Below are 23,519 nucleotides of genomic sequence, written 5' to 3'. Positions count from 1 at the left end.
ATCAGTCAATCAGATCAAATTAGTAATCGATTTATAATCTAATCAGAGCCTCTGAATCGTAATCGAATCGTTAGGTGCCCAGATATTCCCACCTCTAGTTATTATGACAGACACCTCCGTTCAAATCTTTTTCAGATTCAGAATATTTATTGACATTGTTACAAAAAGCACAATGAAACTTTGTTTGGAGCATACAGCTAAGTTATTTGGAGCATACAGCTAAGTTAATCAAGTGTGAAACCCATATAATAAATACCCTTAAGTACCAAGTGTAAACATTGACACAGTATTGGACATAAGTACAAAAAAGATTCAACAGCAGCAAAAAGTCATGTCAGTGCTAAAGTGCAGAGCAAAAATATACCTGATAAGAACAGTTATAAATCAGTGCAAAACCAGATAAGTTAATTAAGTATAATCAAGTATACTGTTTGTCAACCAATAGGTAAGGGTAAGGGAGGAGGAAGTAGTGGGTAGTGACATACTGCAAGAATGCAAACCAGTTCAGAGTTATTGTTGTTGGTGGATGTGGATTATTGTCCGTAAGGGGGGGGGGGGGGGGGGCGCAGAGATGGGACAGGGGCAGAGTTCAGTAGCCTCACAGCCTGTAGATACAGACTGTTGGCCAGTCTTGATGTTCTGGCCTGTATGGACCTGTACCTTCTCCCTATGGGCAGCAGGTGGAAAAGGTGGTGAGCAGGATGGTGCTAGTCCCACAAGATGTTGTGCACTCCTCTTAAACAGCGAGTGGAGTAGATGGTGCTGATCTCAGGGAGAGTCATTCCAATGATTCTCCCGGCAACTTTCACCACGTGCTGGAGCGCCTGCTGGTCAGCCTTGGTGACCTGTTTCTTCAACAATGAATCAGGAATAGCACTTCATTCTTTGATTACTGAATACATTATATAATTAGAAAGTGTTTTATCATCAGTACCCTACTACTTAAAAAGTAGCTACACATTATTGTGCAAACTAAAAGTGGTTAAAACGATTCATTCAATAAAGCAATTGAACTAGGATTAATGGTGGAACGATTGAAAACGATTCATTCAATAAAGCAATTGAACTTGGGTTAACGGTGCCCACATTTGTATAATAAAAAATTTAGATTACTTTACTGGAAGAATTTGTATAAGGATTCTGTATTGAACACTTGTTTCCATTATTTGACCTGAGTCTGTAGATCTCAGAGCCCTACATGATTAATATTCTATGAACATTTTTTTAAAGTGGCATTTAAGAGTTATTTTCTTCTTCTTCCTTGTAAATAACCCTGGATGGCATTTTACAAGGTTTGCACAACAATCTGCATTGAAAGTACATAAAATATCATTTTTCGAGCGATTTCAGTTGGTTCCTTTTGGGCTCTTTTTTACGGAACAGGATTCTCATTTATATGCAACCTACTGGATCCAATTTGAATATTCAACATTTAAATCTAAACTTCAAGGCGATGCGATCAACATTTGTTCATCAATGACACCAAGCTTCACTCTTTCACAATTACAAAAATACAATATTAACTCACTTAACACCACTGCTTTAGCAGTGGGCATGCACATAAAGGCGTTATGCAGTCGGGAGGCACGATTTTGCTAGGATTTCATGATTTCCAAATGTTTATCAAGTCATGGTTTTGATTTAAATAAAACATTCACTAACTTGACGCCAACACACTTACATGGTGTGTGTTGGAGGTCATCGTCGTCTCGGAGGCGTCTGGAGGCAACGTAGAGGAGATGGTGGGGTTAATGAATTTATTAAGAGCCAGGCGAGAGGCAGGCTTTTGATGGCGAGTAAGCTGAGCAAACTGCAATGAACAGCGGTGGAGGGTTGAGGTCGCGAGAAAAATTTTGCCAATGTGCAGAGAGCAAGCAGAGCAAAGTGCCTCTCGGCCGGCTAGATGGCAAACAGCAGCGGAGGGTGGAGGAGGTGGAAAAAACAAGCACACTAACAGGCTGAAGACTATGCGCCCCTGCCCGTCATTGGCTAACTTGGAACCTACTGGTGCAATAAGTCCGCAATTGATTAATCAGCACAAATACAAAAAAAAAGAAAAAAAAGGATGAAAACTTCAGAACCATGATAAGCACAGGTGAACTACCTCTCTAGGCTGTCCAGTTATACACTTAGCACACAGAGAAAAAGAAGTGTTTCCAACTAAACTAAATCTAAAACTATTACTGTACTACATTGCTATGTTAAAGAATTTCCTTTGTGTAAACCTTTTTGTCGCATGTTATCCTAAACAAAATCAATGCATTATTGTGTCCATTCCCAGCATAATATTTTAATCTACCATATTTTTATGTGTCTCTCCTTAATTATGCTCTCAACTTCCACTTCTAAAATATAAAACAATGTAAGGAGTTTACATTTGAAAAGGGCATGTGACACAGCATAATCACGCATACTGTGTGGGATAATGACAAGTGGTTTACTCACTCCTACCTTCTGAAGCTCACATTCAAACCACCCACCACTAAACCAGACCTGACTGGTTGACGTTTCTTTTTGGTAAAGCACTTCCTGTGGTGGTCTTCTGTTTTCCCTAGAGTGTGCCTCTCTTGGCCTTGTCGCCTCATGAGCCTGACAAAATAGATAAAGAGAGCACAAGAGACCATGGGGCCCCGAGAAGTGGAGGTTCAATTAAATGTTGTTGATGTTTTTCAACTGTCATTATATTCGGCAAACCTACTGGTTGTAATTTGCGTTCATTTTTGCTACCTCTGTCTCTCTCGCACACACTCCCACCCCCACACCTCCCCAAACACCAATGTTGTTCATAACGGCGTTAGAGTATTTTTGTCAGTAGTGAGTAATCTAATTAATTACTTTACCCATGTTTGCAAAGCCGTTACCGTTACTGAGGATGTGAAGTCGTGCGTTACTACAATTTGGTTGAATGACGAGAGATGTCTGAGAGACACGGAGCGAGCAGAGCGGTAGAGGGGAGGAGGGAAGGGAGTTGTGAAGCCATTGCAAACGTGATGCTAGGTGCCTCGAAGAGTTAGCATAGCATTCGCATTCTCGCTAGCATTAGCATTTAGCGTGGTGAACATCATCTTAAACTTTTTTTTTTTTACATACAGTTCATGGTGTTCAGGTGGGTACAATTAATTAAAAAATTAGACTGTTTTCCTGTTCACTATGCATTATCATCATCAAGTGGGCATTGTCCTTGTAGATGCCACAATATTTTTTTTTTTTTTTTTAAATTACAAAAAAAAATGCCGCTTGCCCTAAACTTTTCTTGAATGACATATCCATACACGTTTGTGTGTGTGTTTTTTTTTTTTTTTTTGTCAAAACAACTAGAGCAAATGTAGGAGAGGGAAACGATTAAGAGCCTCACCTGCATATTGAAAAATCTATCTATCTATATTAGGGGTATGACGGTACACACAAGTCACGGTTCAGTACGTACCTCGGTACGGGGGGTCAAGGTTCTGTGCTGGCTCAGTACAACAGGAAAAAAAGGCTTTTTTTCCTCACAGCATTTAAAAGTTAAGATTTGTATAACGTTACACTCTTATATAGGTGAATTTTTTTTTTTTAAATTAAAAGGGTGATCCATGTTTATTTTTGGAATGAAAAACACAGTTCAATTCAATCAGTTAATATAAACATATTTGTTGTGAAAGAAGTTATAGAATGGATCGTGTAATAAAGTGTAGAACATGACAAGTAACGTCAGTTACCTTGCCGGGTATACTAATTACTCTTACGTTGAGGTAACTGAGTTACTAACTCAATTACTTTGTGGGAGAAATAATTTGTAACTATAAATAATAACTTTTTTAAAGTTAGATTAGCAACACTGCCAAACGCACACACATTATTTAATCATAAAAGTCACTCATTTAAACCAGAAATGTTTATCTTCCCCCTAGTCTGACAAACGAACTAATGCTGAGTATACTTCCAAAATACTAAGGCTAGGTTCATACCGCAGGTATTAATGCACAATTCCAATTTTTTTGTCATTGTTTTTTTGGCGTGCCCTTTCAGACTGCCTTTGTTCATTGAGCACGTTCAAGTATTGCACATGAGCATTAATTCGCAGTCTGACACACGCTTAGCAAACTGACCCCGCATGCGCAGAAGCATCAAAACATCAAAACAAATGACTACATATGATGGCTCTGCATCATTCTAGGGTGATCATATTTTGATTCCCAAAAAGAGAACACAAATAACAGACATAAATAATCCCCGTTTAGTATTATAATCAAAGTTTAGATGGATCGGTGTGTGGGCGTATGTGTGTGCGGCGTGCATGCCCGCACACAGATACGGTCAGTTTGCTCCGACCCTCGGCCATGTAAGCAATATTGAAATACAGTATTGCTCATTTACCTCACAGAAAGAAAACCAAGCATTCTCAGGCTTGACACCCCCCCATTTTTTTTTTTTTTCTGACTGTTGTCAAGCTCGCCTCTTCCCAGAAAGCCGAGTTCAAGCTTGGCGATAACGCTACGGTACAGCTACAGTACATTGCTGCCGTCATCCGTGCCTCTCAATCTTTGCTGATATAATTGCTGCATGAATTCCGATTCGGAAGACTTGACGGTTCAGACCGCCGCCACATTCTGGAAAAATATGGCCCAGATCGGATTTAAACCACATATGAAAGTGACCCAGATCGGAATTGAAATGGTCCACTTTTATGCAACTTGTCCCGTTCAGATCGTCAAGTTAATGCCTTACTCAAGTCGGAAAAACACGAACATATCGGTTTCGTGCATTAAGACCTGCAGTACGAACCTAGCCTAATTGATAAATCTGCAAATGTTTTTTTTTTGATAAATTGATCAAAAGTGTAATTTTTTTCACCGTGTTTTCATGTGTAACACATCAGAAAAAAGGAAATATTGATCATTGTTTAAGCTGACATAAATATAATTATTTTTTATTGTCCTATTTTTATTAAAGATAATCAGTATGATTTGAATTAGGAGGCTGAAAGTCTGAGAAAAAAATTCCTTTTGAGATTGTATGAATTAAAATTTTAGGTGTTGAAGCAATTACTGTAATTTTTTTTTTTTTTACTAAGCCGCACCCATTAAATTTGACAAGAAAACTGTATTTGTGTCAATTATCAAAAGAGATTTATTCAATAATGACTCTTCTTCTTTTCTACTTATCCTCACAAGGGTTGCGGAGGTGCTGTAGCCTATCTCAGCTAACTATGGGCAATAGGCTGGTAACCCTGAATTTGTTACCAGCTAATCGCAGGATGGAAGGCTTTTTGACTCTTGTCCATCAGTGGATGTGGTGGAAGAGGTGTTTGAAAGCTGTCAATAAGTCAGTTGGCTTTGTACCTACCTCCCTTTGCTTTTGCCTTTCATTTACAACTATGTTAGAGCTAGTTTTATCTTTGTAGTTCAACATATCCAAAATTGTTTTGTGAAGGGAATCCTTCTGCACACACAGGGCAACATATCAGGTGGATGTCATTGTAAAATGTTTGACAGAACCAATAGTTCCATGTTTATGTTTTTGAATACCTGGATGGACAGTAAATCCTACCCATTTGATGTCAAGAATGCCAATGCAACATATCCCTCTCATAATGGTGCAAAGTGGAGAAAGGTGGATGGTTGGCCTATAACAACCATAATTCAGCTGAGATGGTTATCTGGAGAGGGTGAGCTGTGATGGGGCCAGAGTACCTATGATTAGATTGCTGTTCTTTTTGTACCAGAGATCTCTTTGTGGCTTTGTTCCCATGTCATATTTTGTACTTCTCGTAAGCAGTTCAACTGGGATACCAGTAGTGAATGAAGGGACTGCATTTTAGAGTGCTTTAAACAGTGAGTACAAACATTGTAAAATATACATTTGTTATTGACAAATCACAAAATTCTGGAACTGTCAAAGGTTTTTGCTGAAAGCAGTCTCTGTGTCAATCTATCAGCTGCTCTTTTGAAATATTGATGCTCTTATCTGCTTCATGTCTGTAACGCTATGCTGCAGCACTGGGTAATCAGCTAACCTAATTATGCCTCTGATGGAATTAAATAATTTAGGAAGTGAAAATAATAACATGAGTAAATGATGTGGTGGAAGGTAAGGCTTCCCTTAACATTTGCTGCAGCGAAAAAAAATTCAAGTACGGCTGATGGCTATACGTACAGGAGATATATAGAATTTTCCTTTTTTCCAGTCAATTCCAAAACCTGACCTTGTTTAGTACAGAAAGGGTGTTTAGAAGTCACTCTGGTTACAGACAAATAGCTAAGCAAAAAAACTAAGCCTTATGTTTTGTGTGGGGATATACAGAATGACTTTGGTTCAACCATTACTTTTTTTGGTACCAGTGAACCATAGGGAAGAGGATTAGTCAGGAAAATTAACTGAGTGTAAAGGACAGACCTTTTAAGCAGGCCACATGATAGCAAGCTGAATGCAACAGCAGGCATGAATTTGCAGATTATCAGCACTGGATCAACTATTCAGAGGCTGATTGAAGGCTTTGCACCTGTCATTTTTGTAATTATATTAAATGGTGAAGCAGCATTAGACAGTTATACACTGACATGCAGAAGTTAGGGCACCCTGGGTATGCCCAAACGTTTTGTACATGTCTGTACATTTTTAAACCAAAGTCAATTTAAGTTGGGAGCATTAGAAATATTAATGTGCTAGTATAGGCCTGAATTCATAGTCATGGGATTAATAATGCATGCCTCTGATGAGTTCATTATTGAAACGGTGTTGAGTAGTGGAAGCAGTCAGAATCTGTTCCAAAAACCTGTTGCATAATTCGATATATAAGCTCAGCAAGTGGTCAACCAACAGCCCACCCATCCCTTACCCGGATTCTAATGATTATTGGCCTCAGTGGTAGAGTGCTCCGGTAAAATAAAAAAAAAAAAAAAACTTGCTTTGTCATTGATGGATAGTGCACTTCCATTGATTTTATCTAGCGTTATCTGTCATCACAAAAAGTGCACATCAGAGAAGAAATACAATCGCTAGAGTGGTATGGTGACGCAGGCCTTTGGGAATCACAAGGATAGCATAAACTTATGTCATCGGCTTCCTTCTTCCCTTCACAGTCAGGCTGTACAACCCTGAAGTACCACTCTCTCGATGAGTGATCTGTTTATTTTTGCATGGCCGCCTTTATCGACAGCATGTAAGCTTGAGAGGAAAGATGGTATCTGAGTCTATTCTTGGGGATGTAACAACCAGTATTCAGGAAAGGCTGCCTGACTAGAAAATGGAATCTTCTTCTCTTGAATTGCTGGTCTTTTGGGAGACTTGTTTGATCACCTTTTCTTGTCGAAAGATACGAATAATTTCCTCTGTCATTTGCCTTATTTTATGAGTGTAACATCCACTGCTTGAGTAAATGTTTTTAACATTTCAACTATTGGTTTTCCTGACTCCCAACTGACAGTTTTTACACATTGTTTAGGTATAAGGAGACACAAAACACATACGGCCCCCCCTAAGCATCAATTCCATGCATACAGTATGTTAGACACGACGAAAGTGCAATAATCGTTCTTCAACAAACAGACCAAGCTAGAAAAGAGTAAAAGGGCCTGCACAGTCATTGCATGTTTAGCATAGATCATTGATGACATACAGAAGAGGGATTTTGTGAGAACATATTGCTTTCTCTTGTCCTGAAGTTTCTGAAGCGAAATGTAGTTTGCAATTGCTTTTCGAACCTTCAGGGCAACTCGATATAAAAAGATTATACAGCGGTGATCATTAATAATCGATGGAGAGGATACAGCACTAGAGCCTAAAACGGTGTAAATGCCTGTATGTCTTTGAACCCAGCAGTGAAATATTAATCATGCTCTGCTGATGCAGGCTTTAGTTGAAGGTAACTGGATTGGATGTCATTGTGAGACACTGGCTTTTTTCCCAAAATGTGTTTTATATTCTAGTATTTTATTTGTGAATCTCGCAAACTTACAAGTGCATTTTGAAAAAACTTTTACTCCAGTCATTTTTTTTCCCTGTGTAATCCTTGTACAAATGTTATGTTCACAATTATTGATAAATAGAAAATATTAGTATCATTCTTATAGTGTACTGAACACAGTTTGACTTGAAATGACACAAAATCAACCTACAATAATTAAATCATTACTTCTTAGGCAACAAGTCAATAGAGAAGTTTTAATTTTCTGTGGATACTAAACTTTCATTTTTCCACTGCACAAAACATCTTCGGCTCTGTAAGCTCTATATGCTATTGTTGCTAGCAAAAATATGTTATAGATGATACCCGGCACTAATCTTGTCTTGCATCTTGACAGTTATACGTGTTAAAAATAAAAAAATATGATCAATCTAAACTACTACTGGTTGCTCAATGGTGAAAAAGATTTTTATAACCACATCACTGTAATATCTAGAGATTTACAATTAGACATGTGTCGATTACTGGTTTCAAGGTATACCGTGTTATGAAAATGTCAAGGTTTTAAAACCGCAAACATTTTCTGTCATACCGTCCCTAAGGTATTACTTATTTTTTATGTCTGAAAAATGTATGGAGAAATCCCTCACTTGCAGCTGTAAGGCTCAACCCTCCCCCACTGGTTGTTGCTCAGTGTCAGTGATTTAGCTTTGCTACACGATCGCTGGGTTTTTCCCCCATCGAAGAAAACGAAATCGCTAGTATTGTAATACTTCGGATACAGAAAAGTTACAGATGGTCATAGCTTAGGAGAGGAGGGCCAACCGACATGTAAAACATGTTTGCGGAGGGTGGCTTCCAAGGAGGCAATACCTCCAACATAATTTTGCATTTATACAACATTACAGATTAGTAAATACTGTCATCAACTTTTTCCACCAGCTACGAGGGTTAACGCTAGCGTGTTTAGTGTATCTAGGAGCGATAAAACGTGTTTTTGTTTTTTTTCCTTCTGGCAACTGTCTTTGTTGAGAAAGAGAGTGTGTGTATAATGTAAACATGATACGAGTCATACACACATGCTTTTTATGGAAAATAATTCAATTATTTTTGTTCTGATGGTAATAATGTTGAGCTGTGGCTGTGGGTATAGGCTCACCTAAAGGAGTGCATTTATTTGAATATTATTTAGAATATTTTGTCATTTTTTTATTTATTATAACATGTCATTATACTTATGTTCCAATTTGCTAATATTATTTGAAAAATAAAAATCCTATTAAATGGATTAAAAAAAATTTTTTTTTAGACCCAGATATCTCAAAGTAACACATTTTAGAGGTGTAATTGCAATACCATTATACCGCAAAACCTTGATATTTTGGCTGAAGGTTATCATACTGTCAGAATCTCATATCGGCACATGCCTATTTACAATGAAGTAAAATGTGTGCTAACTTTCATTTAACATCTTGTTGTACCTTTGCTCCTTGGAAATGAAGTATTGTGGTGCTGCATAATTTACAGTAGCTGTACTACTTTGCTGCACTAGTCCATTTCCTATCAGCTCTTGTTTTCTTCTCAAATGTTATTTGCCGGTTTTGCATGCAGTCACATACGAAAAGGTACGATTATCATAGGTCCCCAGAGGAGCTGGCGGCCATCTTGCCACTTGCACTAAAGTATAGCTCAACCCCCAACACACACACACGCACGCACCTGTACGCACACACAATTTAATCATGCCTTTGTGCCGAAACCAACTTTTTTGTCTGTTGCGCTGTGTTGATTGAGGTCATTAGCTCATAAAATGAGGGGTGATGTATTGTATATGCTACTGGCCAGTATTTTAGTCAGTCAGTCTCGGATTTGTGATTTGGCCTTGAGCTTCTGATTCATATTGCAGCTCTGGGCACTTTACCCTGCAGTTCTCATAATCTAAGAATGAGTCACTACATTGGCTCCAGTCAGGGTAGAGGTTAGCCATTTTGACCCATGGGACTAATTGACCCAGCGTGACAGCAAAAGGAGGACAATGACCATGGAGAACACTACACTCTCTCATCCGTTAATAGTGAAGTAATTGCTCAATCATGCATGACCATCAGATGCAGCGGTACTGCAAAAATTGGAAAAAACTAATCCCGCTGAGTGGCATGGCTCATGAATATAATGAATGAGGGAAGTGTGAAAGCTTACCGAGAAAAAAAGTTCAGCGTTTCTCCTTTCAGAATGAAAACTGCTAATGAAGACTAGTATTTTAAAATACTTAGCTATATTTTTTTTAACCTTTCACTGAACTTTGTTATTTACCTCAATTTTATTCACTGTTTTGCAAGGCATTTGTTCAGGTGTTACATACATACTGTATGTCCTTATCAGATCTAATGTTGCCCTTTTCAAATGCTGTTCAGAGTAAATATTCTGTGTATTACAAAGGTTACAAAGCTTTCCTGCTAGAGTAGTCATACAAGAAAGTTAACGTATTAGTGCACCTCTATCAGATATGATTGTGTAAATAAATTTTAAAAGTTATGCAGTTATGCATATTTGTGAGAATGTATTCTAGCAAACCCAAACTGAAATGGCTTAAAGGGAACCTCTGACTTAAAGACTTATAGGCTCTAATAAGACACAATTGTTCTCTTTTACTAAAAACCTTATTAGAAAAAACACATAAAATATCGCCATTGATTTAATAATCTGTAATATTCAGTACATGTTTTGACCTACAGGGGGCACCATGTTTTATGCGTCCAATCAACGCTCAGGTGATGATGTAGTTTGTCACTGTCAATAGACGAACACTACCGGTTTTGTTACAATTCCTTCTACGCGGCGAGACATCCAACACTTGCACACGTTGGTTAAAAGTGGCGAGTACTCACAAGTTCTGTTTTTATTGAGTCTTTTATTACCTTTTCATTGCTTCAAAATACTTTTTTCATGTGTTTCCCTGTCATACTTTTAAGCATTGTTTTTTTTTTTTGTTTGTTTTTTTTTGTGGTAGCTTTGAAGCAAATTGTTGATCTTTCGACCACATTAGTCACGTAGCAAATGTAAACCACCCTTGTTTGATATTACCTTGAGTATGTTCTGTCTATATGAAACTAATCAAAACAATCTGAAAGCGCACAGTTGTACTTTGGGAGTCAAATTTGCCTCTTGTAGACGTTTCGCCGGTGTAGCACATTTTGGCAGAACACTTTTTTTTCCCTACTCTCGTCTCATCTCATCCCGTCTTTCCTGTTCATTTTGCTTTTGCTGCTCATTTTGTGAAATATCGACGGTGCTGTCATGTTCATTAATGTTCCTTTCAGGTTCAAATTGAAAGGGTTGAAAAGATGACATGTTTATGTAGCAAGAGTCATACTCTGTAAGCCCGACAGCATAACCATGTGACGTCACCGCCCTGTGACGTCAACAACAATGGCGACCTACTAGTTAAACTAATTTTACAAATTGTATAAAAACGAAAACATCAAGAGGGATTTCAATATGAAATTAGTTTAACTCATAATAATGTTGATCTTTTGAAGAACCACATTTCTTTCTATCCGTGGATCCCTTTAAGGTGTAACAATAAGCCGTCTGCTAGCTTCTGTATTCCTCTTTTCTTAGTAGAATTTGTCATTGAAACTTGTTTCAATGCTTTTTTTGTGTGAGTCTGTGATAATGGTGGAGAAAATGGTGATGAACATTATGTTGATGTCCCTCTTAATTTTACAGAGGACCTACTCCCTACCGGGTTCCCTACCATTGACATGGGCCCTCAATTGAAAGTCGTGGAGCGCACTCGGACAGCAACAATGCTCTGTGCAGCCAGTGGTAACCCAGACCCAGAAATCACCTGGTATAAAGACTTCCTACCCGTTGACCCCAGTGCAAGTAACGGGCGAATCAAACAGCTACGCTCAGGTATGCAAAGCTAAGAACGTTTGTTATTTTCTCTTTTGCCAACAAAACATTTATGATATGCTTGCAATTTTTTTTTAAAACAATAGTTTGAATTGTTCTTGAATGCTTCAAAAATATTGGTGATACCTGTAACATACCATATTAAACTGATTATAAGTGTAGCTTTTTATACAGTGTAAAAGAATGCATTGAAAGCACAGTGCATTAAGGAATGAATGGGTTCTTCTGATTAATACAACCTCAGAGGTACTGCATGCCATAGTCAATGAAAGCCACATTGAAGTTGCCCTGGCACAACTCAGTAGTGGATATGTTTGTGTCTTGTTCCCATTGATTAAAGCCTACTGAGAGGCCCACTAAGGCAAAGTCTAATTATATAGCTAATTAAGTACAGACTCTGAAGTGGCCCTGGGCAACAAGGGGTAGATATTTTAGGTCAATGATTTGTCACCATTGGAAAATCTGATTGCTCTTGTTTGATCTGTTACTGCAAATATATATCAGGGTGGATGTGACTAAATTGTCTTGTGATTGAGTTCATGTCCCATTTGTGGCTTTTAGGTGCAGTAGTAGACTCCAAAAAATAACTTAATCAGCTCATTATTGACGCCAGACTGTGTAAAATCAAATGACACAAACATGGTCTTGAATTAGGATGGTTCAAAGATTTTATTTTTTAATGCAATTATACTTGCCATTTTAAACCTAAATACCAATGCAGCATTTTTATTTGTGTGAATATGAACCAGGTGATTCTGGGAAACATATTGTTCGTGTTTTATGGTGTTATGTAGCTTTAGAAAAGAAACTTCCAAACAAGTGCATCGACTGACCTTCTGATATCAAGTAGTCTCATAAGGGGGAGTTAAAAAATGTTTACTCTATGGTGTTGTTTTTTCCAGACGCCATCTTCTTTTATTTAGGCTAAGCACGTGAGTAAATTGAAGTTCTATACATGCTCAGTTTCTCACCGCAGTCTATTTAGTATGCCAATCACTTGTATTCACAGTAAATAGCTACCCCGTTAAACGTCTCTAAGTAATGCTAATTAAAAAGAAGGTATTTGCAATTTCAAATTGTACAGTGATGTGTACCCATTAGGTCAAATCATATCAGAGGTCAAATCACATTTGTGGTTTGGTCAAATCACATTTGAGGAATTACCACAAGTCATGGTGAGTCTGACCATTGAATTACGACAATTCGTTGCAAATTATATGTTATTTTGCATGTATTTGCTGTACATGACATAATTAACAATTAGAATGTCAGGTGGTTATATTATTTTAATCCAGCAGTTGCATTAAAGTAACAAACAGTACCATTCACTTTCAAATGACTTTTATTTGCTAAGGAAAACTTTAAAAGGGTGAATATTAATGTTTGTTTACTTGGTTTAACAGTGAACATTTCTCTCCATGAGCCACTGCTAGTGTTGCTGCCTGCTAATGTAATTTGTCAGTCACCGTTCTTGTGATTCTCTTTCAAGAGTGTTTGTCTTGTCCATTTGAGGGATGTTTTTCTTTCTCTGTGTGCTTTGTCTGTCTATAATTTTACGTGACACTAAGCATTTCACACATTCAATCTAACATAAAAGTAACTAAAATTAAAATATTTTTTTTTCTAAAATTCTAAATAAAACATTAAATTAACATAAACGAGTAATAAGATTAGCTGTGATTACAATTGTACTATTATGCATGTGAAAAATATACAGTACTTAATTAGTTAATTGCAAAGCAACAAAAATGTTTGATATGAAAATGTTGCCTCACTGGCAATGCTACCCAAGATGACACTAATGCACTTTAATATAATTCTTCAGTGGGTGTTACCTGCACGCTCACCCTAAAATGAACTTTGTTGTTCTTTCCTCTATTTACTTTCATCTTGCTTTGTGATTTTCAGAAACCTTTGGTAAGTGTTTATCTCGGTCAAGCAAGCCCACCCACTGTCCTTCAAGCTGATGGCATATTTAAGCTGTCGTCCCACATGTGCATGCATTCCTTGTTCCTCCCTCCCCTTACCCTTTTTCCTTTGTTTTTTTTTTTTTATTTGTTTGTTTGTTTATTCATGTTTCCCCTTACCGCTGGCACTTTTTGAATATATTTTGTGGATTTTCTAAACATTTTTTTTTACTTAATTTATTTATTTTTTGACAGCTCCATTCTGTTAAATCTAATGTACAAAGTAGCTACTACATCTTTATTAAAGTAACTTAATGAATTACTTTATACTGTGGCTGATTTACTTTTGCTGATCACAAGTTCCAAATATTCAACCCTCTAACATGTCACAGGAGACCATCCCTCATAGTACATAAGGAGGCACAAATTACAATTTTTGAATTGTGAAAGGATCAACTCAGTCCCCACTTTTTGTGTTTACTCTTTACAAAAGTGGAACTTCAGTTTAGAAAAAAAGAAAGAAAAAAGAAAATACAGCGGTACCTCGACATACGATCGCTTCGACACACGATCTTTTCAACTGACATAAAGTTTGACTCACGATTTGTTTCTTCATCCGACGACATGCTTGAAATACGATGACATGACAGCGTTGCGGACGAACGTACGGCGGATTTTCTTGTAAGAGAAATCAACACAGGTTTTAAAAAAGGTTGGTACAGGTGGTGAAACAAGGAAAAAGATGACACTTACCATTGAAATGATGATGCAAATTATAGAAAAATATGAGCGTGGGGTGCACATATGTGAACTGGCTCAACAATACATTTCCATGGTCCTCCCCCAACCACCGTTTGCCAGTCTTTATAAGTTAAGGTGACAATTATTATTGTGGTAACATCGCCAAAGAAATTGCCAGCTTTGTCAGGTTTTTATCATATATAACATATCCAACACAAAACACCTACTGTCCTCCGCAGTTGACGGTGTTCTCAAGACATCATAGGACAACACAGGAATTATTATTATTACATTATTATTCCCATTTTTATTTATAATTTATTTGTTTTGCTATGTGTATTTGCCATTTGTAATAGTACCAGCAGTATTTATTAAAGATTTAGTGTAGGTTTTTGGGTTTGGAACAAATTAATGGAATTATAATGTATTCCTATGGGAAAGTCCTGCTCGACATATGACCATTTCGACTTTCAAAAACGGTCCTGGAACGAATTAACTTCATATGTAGAGGTACCACTGTATTGTAGAGGTGTGCATCGGCACTGCCCTCACGATTCGATTCGATTACGATTTGGAGGGCCACGATTCGATTCAATTCGATTTGATTCGATTCAGAGGGTCACAATTCGATTCGGTTCGATTCGGCAAGGCATCGCGATGCATTAAAGCCTGGGATGCATTAAAATTCTAAAGCAAAGCATATTTTTCGTGAATCATGAGGCAACACAAGCGGTCAGACATTAAACAACTTTTTATTGACTCTTGTGTCACTCCTGGTTGAAGTCAAATGAAAATAGTATACTTTCAGCTTATATTTAAAAAAAAAAAAACAACAACAACAACAGATCACAGCATTTAATTAGTGCTTTGAATGAGACCAGGGGTTTCTCTTTTTTTTTACACACAGTAGCAGCCTTTCACACAGTGCAACATCTGAACTCCTGTGCAAAATCAGTAATAAGAGTCACTGTATTTTAGTCACAACGACCCATCAATAAAAAATATTCAAGTAAATATTAAAGAAAACGACAAAGAAAATATTGTAGTGCAGCAGCATCTTTATCGCAAAATGTCAATCATTTACATGCGGGTCGGGTCGGGTCAGGCCGGACTTCTCTCTCGCTAACTTTTTTAAATAAATATATATTTGCAGACTAAAACGATGTATGGAAGTTAAACTAAGGAATACTTGTTATAAAATAAATAAATTGAAAAAAAAAAAAAAAAACAGAGAGAAGGCGCTTTGGTAATCCCAACCATGAGCCACAGCTGAGCCAGTGCATTGGTTGCGCACATGAACGCCGTGGCCCCGCCCTCCTTTTAATCTTCCCCTCGCGCTCTAGTGCTCTCCGCGAGTCTGCAACTCTGCATCCTGGTATTTCCTTTTCGGATTTCGATATAGAGCACCAAGAGGCGAAAAGCAAACTAAAGACGGGGGGATTGAAAAGGCAAGAATCCACGAGTGGTGTGTGGAAAGGATTTAAATTGATAGTGGAAGATGCATACAGAAAAATGTGTCAGCCTGGCCGAATGCAACAAATGTGGCGCGCGCTTTGCTCTCGTACGAGAAAGACTGGCACCTTCACGCTGAGCAGGCATTTTAAAAACAGTACTGGCCTAAAAGATGATATTAGTCACACATCGTTATTATCATTTGTTTCGAGGGCTGCGCCTCTTCGTGCTAAGCAGGACATCGTTGAGTTCGTGCATGGTGTTCCTTAAAATGTTATTATTTATTTTGTTTCAGTGCTCCTTAAGGCAGCTTGTTCTTTTGTGTGTTCTGATGCTAGTCATTAAAATAAAGAATATTATTTAAAAGTTTTTTAGTTTATTTTTGCATATGCAGCTGTTCCTCTCCTTGTCAGAGAGGCGCGTCCATGCATGTGAGCACAATATCCGAAACAGAAATATATTTAACATACATTTGCAGCGTTATTTCGTTGTGTACGCTCATTTATAATGATAATAAAAATATGTAGACTTTTTAAACATTAAGAAAACTTACGTTTTTTTTTTCTGCCAACTCGAATAAATCAAAATAAATGTCTGTTGCTGCATTATGCCAAGTAAATGAGCATAAACTATCCACCTGATAGAACAGACACACAAATATAAACGATATAAATGTTTATTGAATATGCATCTTACAGTCTTGTTTATCTGGGAGAATTTGTGACAAAAGACAGGTTTTAATTTATCATTATGCACATAGGCATCGTCACAATTGTGATCACACAAAACGCAACCACGCATTGCATCCCCGCATTTGCTCCTCCTGCTGAAACGGGCTCGGGCCTACAAATGAAATGTACATTTTCGGGGGGTTTTCGGCCTCGAGCCTACAAATAAAACGTAAAATTTCGGGCTCTCGGCCTTTAATACACGCGGGCGGGTCGAGTCGGGCTGGATTTTTTTAGGCCCGAACTAAGCTCTAATCGAGAAAGCAGAGAGATAGGACATAACATAACAATGGCTGAAGCGGGGAAAGAGGGAGCGAGAAAGATTATTGATGCACCTAACACATTGAAAGCAGACGTCTGGAGACATTTTGGCTTCTACGAGGTTGGTGGGAAACTTGACCAGAGTTAGGTGGTGTGTAAAAAATGAAACATGAAAATAATAATAAAAATGGGGAAACCAAATCTGTTGCATCACCGGAATTGCGCAGGGAAGATTTTTGAACGTACTTATATATTTTAAAATGCGCTGAATCGATTCGGCTTGTTGCCCGCATTGAATCGAATCGTCCATGCCCCGCATCGGGATGCATCGCCGCATCGATTATTGTTGACACCCTTACTCTATTGTGCTCATCAGAAAATCAGGAGACCTCTTAATGAGAAGCCACTACTTTCCATAAATTGGGAGACATTTAATCTTATCTCAATTTAGATATGTTTTCTCGGTATAATATTTTCACTCACTCAAAAATTGACCAAGGTCTTCACACAAGCAACACCCCTTTTGTGAAATTTATAGTATGGTAGGACCCTAAATTATATTATATACCAGACAACATTTGACCACACTGTTTCTTGTTCAATAAACAAGTCTATTGTGTGGCTTTTTTTCCTGCCTGAACTCCCTTTTCTTGCTGAGCTTATTCAGTTGCCAGGGAAGACTCACTGTATGTCGCTTGTAAAAAGGCATTGATTTTTACACTATGATCTCATGACTGAGACTGTCCTTGACATTTTGAGTAGCCATCATTGGTCGACAGCTTTGGATGTTTAGAATTTATTAAGAATGGCCTGCATGGCCTTTCTTAGCAACATTTTTTATGTAAGCATTAGGTAAAGCCTGAGAGCATCCTTTGCTTCTAAGATAATTTTACAGAGCATTCAATTATTTCCAAATCATTTCTCCAAATGTTTTTGACATTTTCCAAAATATGGATTTAGTAATAACAGTGTGCTGCTTTTTAAAGGACATTGTTTTCAACTGTAAAAACAACACCTATTGGAGGTTATCACTTTACGTACTTGTTTGCTCCAGGCTAGCTCTCAAGCCTTTCAGGTTAAAATCAAATGTCTAAGGAAAGACAGGTGAGGATGGGGAAATATTGGGAGACCAGAATTGTGGTTTGGCGCACATACCTGTTGTAGTAAATGAATAACTAACACTCTCGCTATTTGGTTGTGAAATACTACAGTTGGGGGGGGGGGGGGGGGGGTCAAAGGAAACAACACGATTCTGCTAACTGCTGTAATTAACTGACATACTAAAATGTTAGAAAAGATGGATTCCCTTCCAAAAAGCTGCTGAACCTTCCAGACAGAAATACACTTCTTGGCCAGTAAGATTTTTGTGCGGTTCCCCCAAGAAGTTCATCTAGAGTCATTGAGGGTGCTTGACATTTCAAACATCATACTTTCACCGGCGTAATCAGATTAAATACCCTGAAGATAGGGGAGGCCACAATTATTTAATGTTTCACACTTTTAGCGTCTGTTTTGTAAATTAAATAATGTTCCGATTCATTTCTGAAACATGCAAGATCATGAATATTTGCTGCTGCCTTAATTTCCCTGAACATCTGAGGGAATGAGCTGATTAGCAAGACACTCTATGAACAGGCAATTCAAGTCAGTCAAGTTTGACCGATCAGACACAGACACAGATTGCACTTGGTCCCTGAACTTGGACTCTGAAGTATATTTCTGCTATAGACCCTACTCACCAACGTCACAGAATGACGTGTCGCTGTATCCGGCCGCCATATTGTCCGTCAGTGTTTATCCGTATTCTTAATGGTTTCAATTTGTCGTGCAATTTATAGTGCAATTCATGGAAGCCCCGGTGCTTTCAGACGCTGTAAACTCATTGGATGCGTTGCATAAAAGGCGTTATGTGGAAAAGCTTCAGTCTATCCATTCGCCAGATCCATATTTGATGCCTAAATCGATGTTTTTCGACCTGCTGTCTTCGCCCTCTCTGCCTGACATCTGCTACCCTGATATCTACAACTATCTTGTCCACACAAAATCAGCCTATTCTCACGAAAGTTTGAAAAACTTTAAGAGCAGCACTCTAAGCAACATTACCCCGTGTGACCCTTTACTTACAATTTTCTAAAATGGCGACAATCAATAAAAAAAAAGTTGACTGCGATGGCCGACTCTTCAAGGATAGGTGGATATTGGACTATTTCTTCAATAAAACACGCAACAACTGTGTCTGCCTCATTTGCAAAGAGACAGTCGCTGTTTTCAAAGAGTTCGATGTGACGCAATATTACCAAACAAGACACGCTGACATGTACGACAACATTACAAGGAAGATACGCAGCGAGAAATGATAGCAACTTGAAGCTAGTTTAGTTTCACAGCAGCAGTATTTCGCAAGAGCCCGAGTGTCGAAAGAGAACGCCACAAAGACGAGATTTTTTAACTTATGAATTAAAAAAATTATAAAGCAAATGTGACACACAGAAGGGCTTGCTAAAATTTGTTTAAATATATTGTTCTATGTAAATCAGCCAAGGTAGCCCCCCGCATTTTTACCACACCAAATCTGGCCCCCTTTGCAAAAGGTTTGGACACACCTGTTTAACTTCTTTCACTTGGTACCAGCTAAATATTATTCAAAAAATAATAATGGTGGAAGAAATAAGCATCTTGAATTTGAAACTGTATGTTATCGGCGATTAGCCTCGCAATGATCTTAATTGTGGTTGTCAGCCCAAAACCCTCTAAATATATATTAAATGCATCTTACCAGATATAAAATGACTACTACATAATCTGTAGTGATCGTTTGGTGTCCAGTTTTCTCGTCGAATTGCAGCAGTCCATCTTGCGCTCCTCTCCGGGTCTCTCGGAATACGGTAGAACTTCAAGTCTCTCCGTCTATCTTCTTTGCTATTGTAACCAACCGCCTCACACGCCTTCACCATTTTGATTTTCAATGTTAACGAGCAGAAAAACACGCCATAATAGGAGGAATTTACGTAGCGGTAATGCTTAAACCCGACGAGCTGACGGACAATATGGCGCGGAGGCGTGGTTGTGGCGTCATGTGGGTAGGGTCTATACTGTATTTAGAGGGGTGTTTATCAAAACAACTGATATGATGATCAGTGAAGTAAATAGTGCCACAACTGATAAGTCAGTCACCCATCGAAATGTATAAGGTCATTTTCAATCTAAGGAATAATAATAATAATAATAACTAATAACTAATATAATAATAACTAATCAACAATAGGCCAATAGGAGAGCAGAATCGTGGTACTGAAGCATGATGGGGAAGATTACGACCAAAAGAACAAAAGGATCTTATAGCGCTACATTTAAAACCATGAAAGCAGGAAGTACATACATATATTTTACAGTACTGTATTTTTGCCTATCGCATCCTGACATTTCTTATGCAGCAAGAGGCAATATTTTCCCATTGAGGCGTATTGTAACCTGAAAATTCTGTTTGTTGAGACATTCGTAAGTAGAGATAACACTGTATTAACACAGTAGGTTGCTGTCTGATCAGATTTATTGTCTTTATGCTCTTTAATTATTAAGTAAGAAAGGATTTTATTGATGAATAGCATCTATAACTCATATAACATCAATTTATCAGTGTTTTTCTGAGCTGGAGTACCTTTAATCATTTACCTTTTATTTATTTATGTTTTTTATTCATTTATTTGTTTATTTTTGCCTCTTGATGTCAAACCCTCTTATTCCTACCTCAATATTTAAGTAGGCCCATGTGTGATTGTCATCCCTTCTACAAACCTGCTTTATTAATCATAACCTTACCTTAACCCTTTCCTAACACCTCACCTAACTTTCAGCTAGTAACACCCTTAATTTCCCCGACTAAAATTTCATATCTGTTGAAGTAAAATAAATCAACCGCTTCCTGCAGCCTCTAATAAAATGCTAACACCATAACAATATAATCTCATTGGAGCCCTAATGTCCTCTGTCTTGTGATTAACCTTACATGTACGGTGTTTCTAAACAAAATTTTCATAATGGCCAGGTTTTTTTTTTTTTTTTTTTTTCCAACACTGTTTTCTGTGTTTGTGTATGACATCACAAACCAGGTAGACTTAAATTTGGAGTGCTTGTCTCATATCTGCTGGTATCACATACTACAAAAATTTAATGACAAGTCTACCCCATGTGCTTTCTTCTTAACATTGCCCAACTCCTATTTTAAAGACTGTTTTGCACCATTGAGTTGACCAACTAAAGCAAAGGAAAAGGGAATGGACCTCCGAAAAAGGCACAGTGGTTAACAAGAGTTAAATATGGAAGGAAATAGTAGGAAATATGTTTTAAAAAAAATAAAAATAAAAAGGTTTGACAACAATGTTGCTATGGGCACAAGAACAGTCTAATGCAATGAAGTGTGTGCCGGAGCGAGGGGGTTTGAGTTAATCTTGGTCCTCTACAATTCATAGCTCTGCCTGCAAGGGATGCATTTTACAAGTACATCCCAGCAAGAACTCACTGCTACATTTTAAAAGGCCCACCAGTGAGTGAATAGATAAGCGAGGTATTTTATTGTCCCTAATGGGATATTTGGCCTGCAGTCAATCTTGAAACACAATAGTCTTAGAATAGACAAAGAAGAGACAAGCACAGACTTTAAGAGAAATGAAACAATGCAAAAAGCCAGGAGACAAAATGTCCGAGCAAGAGTGGTAAAGCCACGGAGGAAGTGTCTATCTATAATACTTAAGGAGGTTTACGACTTAGGGAATTTGAAACAAAAAAAAGGACTTCAAGGTGTTTGATTTAGCATGTGCTTGCCAGAAGGTGCAGTCTGAACTAGATCAGAGCAGACTGTATTTTCACCTAAGCAGGTTTGTAATGTACATATCCTGCTGTATATGTGGTACAGAGACAACAATTACTGCTTTACGAAGCTCCTACTCAAGGTTATTCAGGTGGGAAGCGTCTTGCGACACTGAAGCGTACTTTTGTGATGTAAGGTCATGCCCGAGCAATGCCTTATCACCCCATGTTTCCATCCAGTACTAAATAAATGCCTAGCCTTGCCAATGATGCAGTGAGTTTTGCTATTAGTAAAGACCTTATGGCTGAGTGAGAAATAAAAAGCAGAGTATATGAACTACAACTACAATCCTGAGTGATACCAGCAGTGGGAGACTTTATATACATATCCATATATACATATACATTTTATTTATTTAATTTTTTCTTATCCCTAAAAAAAAGTCATAAATCCTTACAAAGGTTATAATCTAGTTGTATTGATCCACTCCCTAATCCAAAATATAACTAAAACTCAAACTAACCTATCACTAAATCTATGTTGTGTCTTCATTCTTGTGTCTCCTCCAGAGGGTACCCCAATTCGAGGTAAGATGTTTAACTGTCACAATAAAAACAATTTAAAAAAACTAAAATATTTTAATCGCAAAGCTATGCCCAGACCTCTCCTACCACCATCCTTATGACTAAATAGGGTCTGATAATTTTGTTGGTACCCCCATTAAAAAAACATAACATTAATATTGCTGTGTCATCTATGTTAGAATTCTTTGTGATGTCTGTGTTAAATATGACCATTTCACCAATCTTCCATCTCTGTCTTTGTCTTAAGTGAATTGTCATATTGTCAGGAAAAAATATAAAGCTGTTAAAATTTTATCTGATGTTGTTATTGGACTGATGATGTTTAGGTCGGGAAACGGGCAAGTTAGTTTTCTAAGGCTCATCTCATGAATACTGTAAGCTGGCAAACTTAGTGACCTTTTTTTCTTTTACCCCCATCTTCTCTTTTATATCCTTCTGGTCTCCACAAGAGCTGAGAGACACTAATGTAATGTTAATAAGCAAGTTGCCTTGCAAAAATTTGCATTTATTCCCCCCTGTCTGTGACAGAGCTTCGTACAAAGATGAACCTAGAGATGCTAGAGATGCCTGTGTGGACTATAGCTGCTGTTTAAATACAAGCTGTAGTTCATTTTTACCTTTTCATACAGGACCGAGAGGAAGGAAGTCAGAGAAAAAATGTCAGTGGAATGACAGTGTATATGTATATATTTTTTAGAATGTTATATTAATTTAATGTCTACGAGCTTTCTACTGTGGTTCAATGTGTTTATTGTGAATTTTGTTCTATTAATGGGTTCAGTGTGCGATTTGCATTTTACAAAGGTTAATTACCGTAATTTCCCGAATATAAGACGCACCCGTGTATAACACGCACCCCAAATTTACTTGTAAAATCTAGGGAAAATTATTGTACCTGTTTATAACGCGCACCGTAATTTTAGCACCAATAAATAGAAGAATACAAGAAAACAGAGCTCGTGTACAGATACAGAAATGTCATTTTACTGACTGGTGAAACACAGCACAAGCTTAGCACATTGGTAGTTCAAAACATTACCATAAACTGACAATATTTACGGTCATAATATGATTTGACAACTTCTCCAACTTACCAGAATGTAGGAGAAAACAAAACAGATGTGACTTTTCTTTTAAAGGCTGCTGTATAACTTGCTCGTTTCATCATGATGAATAAATTTTTCTTCCATGCATTGATACGGTAAAATGAAAGTGAGAACGTAAGTCGGAAAT

General features: G+C 37.6%; 1 protein-coding gene across 14 annotated transcripts in view; it reads left to right on the top strand.

Annotated features, from left to right (window-relative positions):
- Positions 1-23,519, top strand: part of ptprsa (protein tyrosine phosphatase receptor type Sa) — a 374,739-nt gene that overhangs the window by 238,696 nt on the left and 112,524 nt on the right. For all 14 annotated transcript variants that reach the window (XM_057840793.1, XM_057840795.1, XM_057840789.1 and 11 more), the window contains one exon: positions 11,618-11,806. In XM_057840793.1, coding sequence (XP_057696776.1) covers positions 11,618-11,806 — 189 coding nt within the window. The remainder of the gene's footprint in view (positions 1-11,617; positions 11,807-23,519) is intronic.

Source organism: Corythoichthys intestinalis, chromosome 7, assembly GCF_030265065.1.
Source record: "Corythoichthys intestinalis isolate RoL2023-P3 chromosome 7, ASM3026506v1, whole genome shotgun sequence".
NCBI classification, from domain to species: Eukaryota; Metazoa; Chordata; class Actinopteri; order Syngnathiformes; family Syngnathidae; genus Corythoichthys; species Corythoichthys intestinalis.
The sequence above is the reverse complement of the archived record's forward strand: the minus strand, read 5'-3'. Positions and strand labels throughout refer to the sequence as shown.